The sequence below is a fragment of the Dromiciops gliroides genome, chromosome 5 (assembly GCF_019393635.1).
Source record: "Dromiciops gliroides isolate mDroGli1 chromosome 5, mDroGli1.pri, whole genome shotgun sequence".
Classification (NCBI taxonomy): domain Eukaryota; kingdom Metazoa; phylum Chordata; class Mammalia; order Microbiotheria; family Microbiotheriidae; genus Dromiciops; species Dromiciops gliroides.
This window is the reverse complement of record NC_057865.1, coordinates 302,905,083-302,915,426: the sequence shown is the minus strand read 5'-3', so window position 1 is coordinate 302,915,426 and position 10,344 is coordinate 302,905,083. Positions and strand designations below refer to the sequence as shown.

Genomic DNA, 10,344 nt, shown 5'->3' with positions numbered 1-10,344 from the left:
ACAGACATCATCTTCTCCCTCACACCTTCCACCTGGAAAAGATACCTGTGGCACTCTGGGCACCCACCAGAGCTCAATTACACTAGCATTACTGCAGCTCCTTTCCTCTCCTTCTTATAGATAGACCCTAATCTTTAGTCTTTGAATTGAAACCTTTTGTTTTATTCTATTTCTTTCAGATTCTCTACCGGTTTTCCTTCTTTGCCTTCCCATTATCTGGTGGGGGGACTTTTTGGGTGCTTTTCTTGCTGTTTTGAGTTTACAAAGCAGAACCAGTGCTAGAATTAACATTTCATTATGCCACGTTTTGCCCATCCTGTAAAGCCTGGTTCATATGTCCCCAGATCCAATCCTTTCTCCACTGCCAAGTATGTAGTGCCTGCCTCTGGGGGATAGGGGGAGATAACATTGTATAAATATGTCTTCTTGAGGAACAAAAGGGGGGAATGTGGTAAAAAGTTTTAACAGTCGGTTAGATAATGGAGAGATGCCAGGTTTTTTTTTAGGACCACCCTTTTGGGGAGGAGACCAACAGCATGAGCTACGCACGCCAGATTGTCTGCTGAGCACTCGACTTCCGGGGTGCGAGCTTAAAAGGCAAGGAGAGAACGGGAGTGGGGCCTTTTTTCCTGCTCTGCTGATCTCCTGGCTGTGCTGCACAGACAGACGCGGACTGGAGTTTGACTCGGCCTGGCTCTCGGTTAACAGCGCGCTTGACTCGGTCTCTCGCCCCAAAGGTGGCCTTCCGCTTTTGGTGAGTTTTATACAGAATATAGACTAAGCCTAGACTTAAGATGATTTGTATTGTATTTCTACTTTCCTATCCTTCTAATCAACATCACCTTGTGACTACCATACAATAAAAGGTCTATCTAGAAAACCAGAAGCTTCTTCCATTTACTAGTCTGGGAGATAAATTAAGGGAAAGGTTAAGTAGGGTACATTTATGAACTAATATCCAATTTTAATCTCACAGTCTTTATTTTTCATTTTTTTAAGAAACAGAAGGCTATAAATGTTTGCATATCTATTTGACCTACCTACTGTTGTATTTCTCTAGCAGTACTCTAAGTATCTATGTATGGTCTCCTGGAGACCCACTGGTCCTTCCTGCAGGGGTCAGGCAGAAGGGAAGGAATTCATGAGGCCAAAAATAAAGGAAATCAAGACAGTTATTATCCTCAAGGAGTTTATTTTCTACTGTTGGAAGCAAGAAAGATGGGGGAAGGGAGACATTGTTTGGAAATGACCAGAAATCATGTAGTTTGTGGTTACAAGGCTAGTTCCTGACTGAGGTGAATCACACTCGTGTCTGCCTAATGTCAAGGGCAGCAGCATCCTAGCCACTTAGACACCAAGCTCACTCTTCAGATTTCTCCTGATTTTCTTGATGCTTTTTCCCTCCTTCTTAAGCTGAAGGATCATAAAAACCTCATGTTTTGCCAGAATGTATAGATATAACAAAGTAAAATTCAGAAACCAAAAAAATGGCAATTCATCAGAATCAATGTGTGTACATAAAACATTCTTATTCTTTAAAAATTCTGGAGGCCAAGTTTCTCAATTTCCTTTTGTTGTTCCTTGTTCCTTGATAAGAACAACCAAACCAAACCAAACCAAACTCGTGAGTATGAACAGGAACAACAATTCCTGGGTAGACTTCTCCTTCTGAGTTAACTCCACCTCTGTTTTTCAGCTCACTCTTTTCTAGCAGGGAAAGGTGACTGGCAGAGCGCAGATGGTCCCCTTCTCTGGGTCAGCATCTTTAGCAGAAGATAGAGAAGAGACTTCAGTACCACAGACAGAGATGAGTAGATACAGATGGATACCACCTGCTGATTTCCCCCACAAACGTGAGTTTCTTGTCTTCTGGGGCAGTGGAATCTGTCCAAGAATAAGTGAACTTGGGGGTGAAGGGTGAGGTAGCGAGGAGGCATAGAAAGCATATGGAAAATGCTGAAAAGTTCAATATGGTCCTGGAGGCAAGTTGAAGTTTCTGGAAATTAATGGAGAATAAGAGAGGAGGACCAGCATAATCAAGACTGGAACTGAGGGATGAAGGCCAATGGGGATATCAGAATCAAAGGAGGCCATCTTCTGGGTACAAAGGAAGGGAGGAAGGGAGAAAAGAAGGAAGGAAGAAAAGAAAGGAGACAGATGAGAAGAGGGACATAGCCAAGAAAGAGACAGCATTTATGTCTAGAATCTCTGCAATAGAGGATTTCATAGGGGGCATTCTAGCAATGTGAATCAAACAACATTCACTGAGCACCTCCTATAGTCCAGGTGCTGAACTGGGTAACATGAGCTTGGAATTAGTGTTAGGGAGGGAAAGGAAAGGGACAGAGCCCTACCTTCATGAATCATAATGAAATAGCCTCAACTTCAAGAAAAACAGCATTAGACCCTGTGATGTAGTGTAGTAATCACAGAGCCCCTGCCCTCAGGAAAAACAAAAAGCCCAGGATGCTAAGATAAAAAATGTAGCCCTTGACTTCAAGAGTACCAACATAGGACCTACATTCAATTATAGTGATAGCACAGTAGGGCAGCATAGCTACTAGCCTCGAAATATCCTATCATTGCACTGCTGAGGACCCTGGGCTCCCATGAAATTAAGCCTGTCAGGGAGGTGGGTAGCTAAAGACAAAATGGGTCATGTCTCTGAGCTTCTCTTTCCTTGTATCAGAAGCAGGGATGACCATACTCAGAATAGTGACCTTCTGGGGTCATCCAGACTCAATGATAGATGCAGGAGGGGATTGGCAAATTGTAAACCATCTCAAAATATCAGCAGGTATTGTTTTGAAGGGCAGGAGAAATGCTACTTCTATTCTAAAGGGGAGGGACAGGGAATTACTCTCCTTGAAGCTAGGGACTAAGTTCTTGGTATCCAAGATGTGCAACATCAATCTCTTAAAGATTCCTTCCTCACTGAAAGATAAGAGATGCAAGCAAAAGGGATGTTAGCAACAACCACAGTGTCCTGAGCATATTAGGTGCTTAAAATCTGTGTTGAAGTATCTGAGGCAGATCGATGTCTATGACTTTGGAGAGGTCAATGCAAAGTACTCTGAGGGAGCTGGAGAAAGAACTTTGAGCCATAACTAGCCTTTGGGCTTTGTCCCAGGGGGATATACTTCTTCCTTGTGGCAACCACCATCACCACATCCTTTCTCTTCAATCAACAAGTTAATGAACCTTTATTAAGGATGTATGACTTTGTGCCAGGCATTGTGCTAAGATCTGGGGATACAAAGACAAGCAGACAGACAGCCCCCACCCTCAAGGCACTTATGTTCTTATTGAGGAAGAAAGCCCAGAAAAGGGAACTGAAAGTATTGGGAGGGGGAGGAGAAGGTACCTTCAAGGACATGAAGGTCCAGAGACTCAGAAGTGGGGCCTGAAGAGAACTGAAGACATGGTAGCCTGGGCATCTTTTCTAAGAGGAAGCAGCAAACCAGAGGAAAGGGCCACAGGGGCAGAGTGAATTTCAAGGGTAAGGAGGCTTTGGTGGTATGTGAAAGAAAGTCCACAGAATCACTGTGGAGTGGAGCCTGGAGTGCTTGCATTGAAGCTTTTGCCCAATCCCTAGGGACCACTCATCCCCTTAGAAGCTGTGGGGCCAAGGACTCCAAGCACTGTCTCCCAGTGCCCCTGGGGTTAGATTGTCCTCTCTGATAGATTCTCCTACTCACTCCCCCCTCAAATTTTGCCCCTGGTAATGGTGAACATATTTAGGGACATGATAACAAAGAAGGAGGTAAGGAAGCAGCATTGACGTGCCTGGATATCCATGGATATCCCCTTTGAGATCATTACTGGTTCAATATAAACTAGTGAGGGACCAGTATATTAGTGCTTAATGTGGGTCCAAGGAGGCAGCTAACCACTAATGCCCTAGTTACCCAGACTCTATCAACACTGTGGCCATACAGGCCAACTTCCATGGACACACATTGTGGGGCTTCTCAGGTGCCCACCCTCACCATCAGCAACTTTCCCCCAAGAACATCAGTCTTGCCTTGCTCAGGAACCACGTGGATTGTTGATGGTTTCAGAGGCAAGGCTGGAGCTAACCCAATAAAGGGGAAAGGCTGGATTCAGAAAATATCAATCCTACAGAGCATGCTCTGGTGCATCTCTGGGTTGGGAAGATGTAGGTGGGGGGTATTCTAGGTGTATTCATCTCTACTGTGATCTCTACTGTGGATGGATATTGAAAGGGGGGAACATATGGGGAGAGGACAAAGTCAAAAACTTAGGAATGAAGGTTCATGATGTAATGGTCAGTAGGGGGAGGGGAAGAGGCAACCTGGAGAGGAAAAGGGTGAAGGGGGTGAAGCAGGGCTAGGGACAGATGTGGGGAAGATGCAGGGGGGAATTGGTAGGTAACAGAAGGGGGCAGCACTCTCAAGAGACCCAAAGACAAAAAAAAAGAGATCCAAAGCCACACACTCAGGAAACCATTACATACTTCCTAGGTACAGTGGAGGCAAGTTACTCTGATGGTTGCTCCAACATGATTTAAGGCTTGATGGGTGGAATGGGCCAGTGTAAAGGACATCCTTAAATCTCTCTCTGCACAGGACTCTGGCAGTTGTGGCATTACCAGCACTCACCCAGAGCCCATGCAGGCCTGGCTCTAAGTTTCTTTTGAACCAGTACTGGGCTCCTAAGTCACACCTTTGTTATTTAGCAGAAAGTCATTCTGTTGTTGTTCATTCATGTTTTACTCTTCATGACCTCATTTGCAATTTTCTTCACAAAGATGCCAGAGTGTTTTTAATTTCTATCTCCATATCATTTTACAAATGAAGAAACAGAGGAAAACAGGGTGAAGTCACTTGCTCAGTGTCACACAGCTATGTCACAAGTATGTGAGATTGGATTTGAACTCAGGAAGATGAGTTTTCCTGATTCCAAGCCCAGCATTCTATCTACTGCACCATCTGACAGAAAAGTTACTCTAGCTTTGGCTATGTGGCTGGTCCAAGCCTCTGAGGTCTGGTGAGTCTTCACTCTTGGTGTTTTTCTTGTCCCCACAGAGTTTGGAACCTACCGACCCCAGATGAACCCATGGATTTATGGGCTTCCCATCCTATTCCTGAGTGCTTATTTTATTACCAGATGTGGTGGTGAGTACTGAGTTTGCTCAACCCTCAAATAAGCACAGTTGCCTCTTTCTGCTTTGCCCCAGAAGAAATACATAGGAACATAGGATACAAGTTGTATCTGGGACTTTTCTGACCAATTAGAGCTATTAAAAAACAAAACACCTCCTGAGATAGTGTGTTGGGGAAGGGAAGTAACCCAGAAGGAGCCTCAAGATCCCATCGAAATGAAGGTGGCAGTTAATTGTATTTAGCCCTGGATGGTTTATCAAACCTTTCTGATGCCAATTCCGAGAGGCAGAGAATGCATAAATCATTGCACTCATCATGGAGATGAGGAAAAGGAGACTTCAAGAGGTGCCCTGCTTTGTCCACAATGACTGTGCCTCCAAATCAGGTCTTCTGATCACAAATCCAGGCTCCTTCCCAGGAAGCTATGCTGCCTCTGCTTCTCTCTGAAAGTCCAAGACATGCTTGTGCTGTGGGCTAAAGTGCAGAGGTGCTCAGCCCCTGTTGAACACCTGGAAACACCAGGAAGACACCTTTCTCTCTTTTTTTGTTTTTGTTTTTTTTTTGGAGGGGCAATGAGGGTTAAATGACTTGCCCAGGGTCACACAGCTAGAAATTGTCAAGTGTCTGAGGCTGGATTTGAACTCAGGTCCTCCTGAATCCAAGGCCAGTGCTTTATCCACTGTGCCACCTAGCTGCCCGCCACCTTTCTCTTTTATTGTGAATGTAAGAATCATTGGGCAATAAAAAGGAACACCAAAGAGGCTTTCTTTAGAAACTCTCTTATGCACATTTGGTCTTAGACAACAAGACAGGTAGACAGAAAGATAGGTGGATGGATATGCTTTGTATTTAATAAGGTAATAACCAAATTGACATTTGTTGGTATTCCCTTCTGCATGTTTTCCTGTCCATTGAGAAATGTTTCATTGGTGCTCTTTGAGAAATCCTTTTGCATCTTGTTACAATGCCTAGAAAGAGAAGCCAGCAAAAACATGAAGGAGGCCCCTGGAAAGAACAAAGACAGCAGCAAGATGGTGAAGAAGGGATGAGCACCCTGCAAAAGACCATACTTCGTTAATGACCGTTCTGGTTTCAAGGAAGCACAACGGTTCCATCTAGCGTTCACTGACAGAATGGTCCAACACATGGTCTAGTCCCTAGAAACAATGAAGAAATAAGATTCTCCAGGGCTTTCACTGTCAGGGCACAAGCCCTCCATCTTGTTTACAATTTGCTTCTGGAAAGAAGGGCGTGCCTGTGCCTTCACTTTAGCATTGATCTTGTTCTTGTCTAGCTCTCATAGCCTTCCCTGATCTTGTGGCAAGTCATTGCCTTTTTCTTTGCACTCTGCCTCACTTCATGGAAATTTCTTGGATTCCTCTCTGGAACTCCCTGTGGAATGCAGTTTGCCATTACAGCATATACTGTAATTTACTCAGTCCTTTCTCAACCACAGGCCACTTGGTTTATTGCCAAATATTTCCTATCACAATGTGTCTTTGAATTTTTTATTATTTACTATTACTATTATATATTTTTTGCACATGCAGGGTGAATCCCCATTCAAAGGTGCCCTTGGCCAACTCTCAGTCAAGGCACAAAAAGTTTTATGACTTTTATACATAGCATCCAATTAATTTTCTTTTTTTCTTTTTGTTTTGTTTTTTGCTGGGCAATGGGGGTTAAGTGACTTGCCCAGGGTCACACAGCTAGTGTCAACTGTCTGAATCTGGATTTGAACTCAAGTCCTCCTGAATCTATGGCCAGTGCTTTATCCACTGTGCCACCTAGCTGCCCCCCATCCAATTACTTTTCAAAATGGTCGCACCAATTCTGAGCTCCAAAAGGGGTGTATTAATGCACCTGTTTTCCTATGGTATTCCTTCCAGCCCCTTCCCTTCATCTTTCACTGTCTTTCTCTAGTTTATGTCTGATATAACAGAGGTCAATGCTTTTTTTGTAACTACATTTGTATTGCTATATTTTATTTTTATGTCATCTCTATTTTCCTCATATTCCTCCACCTCCACTTTCCAGAGACTTCCCATGAAGTCAATGTTTTGTGAATATTATGAAGAAAATTTTGTGAATAATATGAAAAAGTGAATAAGAGATAGTAAAAATGAAAAGGCACCATTTTCCTTGCTCGTTATGAAAAAGGACATTCTGAATATTTACATCCCAAAACATGATTGAAACAAGCTAGGACATGTATCATGGTTTGGTTCTCCTAGAAATACTAGTCACCTTTGAGAGGAGAAGGCTTTACATAGCTGAGCTCATTTGAGCCTCACAACAATCTTGTCAGATGTGTACTACAGTGTTACTAGTTTCATTTTAGAGATGAAGAGACTGAGGCTCAAAAAAAGGTTAGGTGGCTAGTCCATGGTCATATGGCTAGTCCAAAGAAGGGTTTAAGCCCAGTTCTTCTGGATTTCAATACAGTATTCTATGCAATATACCATCCTGCCTCCACTCATTACTCCCCCAAATCCCCAAGATCAGGCTCTCAGGAACTGAGGGGGTCTTTGTGTGAAAAGTTTGGGGACAAGAGGTTTGAGAAATAAAAGATCCAGAGGAGGAATTCATATCATGGATATGGTTAAGAGTAGAAGAAGAGGTCAGGAGTCAAAGAAGCACCATTTGAAGGTTGTACTCAGCATTTTCCTTGTCTCACTTCAAAGTCCACAATGCTGAGCAGAGCTCTGCTGACTTATTTTTGAAAGTGGGATATGCTCTTCCCAGAGATTACCAGGGATGGAGCTGGAGGAACTTTGGAAATGGAAGGGAAAAGTTGGCCAAAGAGAACTCAAAGTATTGTAGCATTTAGGCTGAATTTGATGGGACTTCTCCAGTGACCCAAGCCTGTGTCTCTTTCAGGGGACTCTAACTTGGACCTGAGACTGGCCAATGGAAGCAGCAAGTGTGCTGGGAGAGTGGAAGTGAAATTCCAGGCTCAGTGGGGCCAGGTGTGCAATGATGGTTGGGGCAAAAATGAGATTTCTGTGGTCTGCAAGCAGCTAGGGTGTCCATCTACTTTCTTCATCCCTGGGAGGAAGAATTTGACTGTTACACCTGGACCCTTCTGGTTGGCTGGGGTTTCCTGTCATGGGAATGAATCTGCACTCTGGGACTGCAGACACAGTGGCTGGAGAGAGCACAACTGCACTCACGGTCAAGATGCCCAAGTGACCTGCACAGGTAAGTCTTCAAAACCTGTGGTGAGAAGTCTCTTACAAACAGATTTCTGAGAATTGGGGCTTGAGTTAGGACTGGCTTTCCAGAACTGAGTGAATGCGTGGACGGATAGATCCTGAAGGACCTCTGTCTCCTCAGGGTCCTTCTCCCAAGCCCCCAGAACTTCCTCAGGCTTTGTAAAAGAGGGTAGTCACCATCTCCATGGGCATGCTGGACTCAAAACTTGCCCCAGGTGCTTGGCACCCTTGGTTACATTGTGGCATTTTTAATCTTGGATCCAGCAATGGGTTGGGGGAGTAATTCCCTACCCCTCCCATTTGATCTTCTCACCCTCTGGGGCAAGGTTTTCTGAGCCTTAAATGGGGCAGAGCTTCCCTCTGCAGCTTGGCAGCTCCAGGCATGGGCACTGTGGGGGCTGAGTCTCTAGGTTCCTCCCCACCCTTCCTACCCTTGTCCTCTGGAACAGATGCAGGGTTATTGTCTTTGCTCCACTGTTGTACTGCAGGAGGGATCGGTGAGCAGAGGGCCCCCAAGCCAGCTCAGTCTTCCCAGGGGAGAGGTTTCCTGGAGGTCGGAACTCCTGCCAGGGGAATCATTCGTGGTTCTTCTCCTAGACTGGGCTGGTGACAAACCTGGCACCTGGTGTCTTGGACTGGCCAGCTTTCCCACCTACAGCCACTGTCTGGTGTCTGGTGTCTGGGTACACACAGCTCTTTGAGCCTGGCCAGGCCACCATACAGCCATCCTCTCAGGAGCTGGGCTGCAATTCCCTACAGTCTGGGTGTTGCCCAGAGGAGCAGGCTGGCTGTCTTTCTTGAAGCCCAGTGGCCAGTCTGCCAATCTCCTGCTTGACTTGTTGGGAGGTCCCTCTTTAACTCTCCTGTACTCCAGTTCATGACCCCAGAGAAGATACCCTCCGCCCCTCAGGGCTAGTGGCTTATGGCTGAGGAGACACAAGGCTCCCTATCCTTGGGATCCCCACTTGGAGACCTCTCTTCAAGACCAGGGAGTGGTCATTGCACTGGATGTGGGGCGGGCTAGGCTCTTATCTGATGCATTTGGTCCAGCATTCTCTATCACAGGCCAGGCTTTGCGGGGAGGGGGTGGAGAGGGGGTTAGAGTCTCCATTGTGGACTCTGGATCCTTCCCCTCCTTGCAAAGCCAGCCCAGTAACCCAGCTTAGTGTTTCCCTGTAGTCATCTTTCTGCTGGGTACCACTCCTTAAGGGGCTGAGAGCAGGGAAGAAAAGCCTGCTTCCCTTCTCCTTCAGAATGGCCTCACTCTTCCTGGTGGTTCCTTGCCAGTGGCCTATGTCTGGTGTTAGTCAGCCACCTGCAGACTTGTGAGCCAGGCTCACCCAACTTCTGTTCTTGTGCCTTGGGTCTTCAAGGTCTGGCAGTCAGAATGAGCGAATTCCATTCCTGATTTCTTCAGTCTAGGCATTCTTCTGCTCTCTTCTGCCAAAAGACCTTTCACTTCAGGAATTTTGTGGTCCCACTCTGTTTGGTCCTCCCACTGCCTTTCCTCTTTAGGGAGACATCCCTTCATATGTCTTCAATGCCTGCTTTTCCATTCTGTGCTGTGTGTGTGTGTGTGTGTGTGTGTGTGTGTGTGTTTCTGCTTGTAGAGATCTTATTTCTGACCCATTTTTTCTTTCGGAAATGTCTGGGAATTTCTTGTTATTTCATGATCTTTAGGGAGGCCCCAGAATTCTCAGTTTCATTCCATAATCTTAGTTCCTTTGTCTTTATAGTGGAAACAGTGGCCAGCTTTCTTGCAGATCATGTGATATCATCTGGCACTGTCTTTTTTTTTTTTTTAAAGCACATTTAACAGTGGATATCACCTTTCTACTTGAGAAGAAAGTGGGAAGGATAGTTAATGCTGGATGAGGGTCAGGATCCAAAAATATCTTGAGGGCTTAAAGTGCTAGAGACTGAAACATGGAAGCGATATCTCTAATAGGTCATTCTCTATAACTCTTTCATTTTACATATGAAGAAACTGAAGCCAAGTGAAG

The 10,344-nt window shown here is 45.1% G+C and overlaps 1 protein-coding gene across 6 annotated transcripts in view; it reads left to right on the top strand.

The window, feature by feature from the left end:
• The first annotated feature begins 1,719 nt into the window (after positions 1 to 1,719).
• Positions 1,720 to 10,344, top strand: part of LOC122729981 (scavenger receptor cysteine-rich type 1 protein M130-like) — a 52,142-nt gene continuing 43,517 nt past the window's right edge. For all 6 annotated transcript variants that reach the window (XR_006353370.1, XR_006353369.1, XM_043969153.1 and 3 more), the window contains exons 1-3: positions 1,720 to 1,853; positions 5,049 to 5,138; positions 8,007 to 8,327. Coding sequence is in view for 4 of the 6 variants with exons in the window: in XM_043969153.1 (XP_043825088.1) it covers positions 1,739 to 1,853; positions 5,049 to 5,138; positions 8,007 to 8,327 (526 nt within the window). In the remaining 2 variants the exon portion in view is untranslated. The remainder of the gene's footprint in view (positions 1,854 to 5,048; positions 5,139 to 8,006; positions 8,328 to 10,344) is intronic.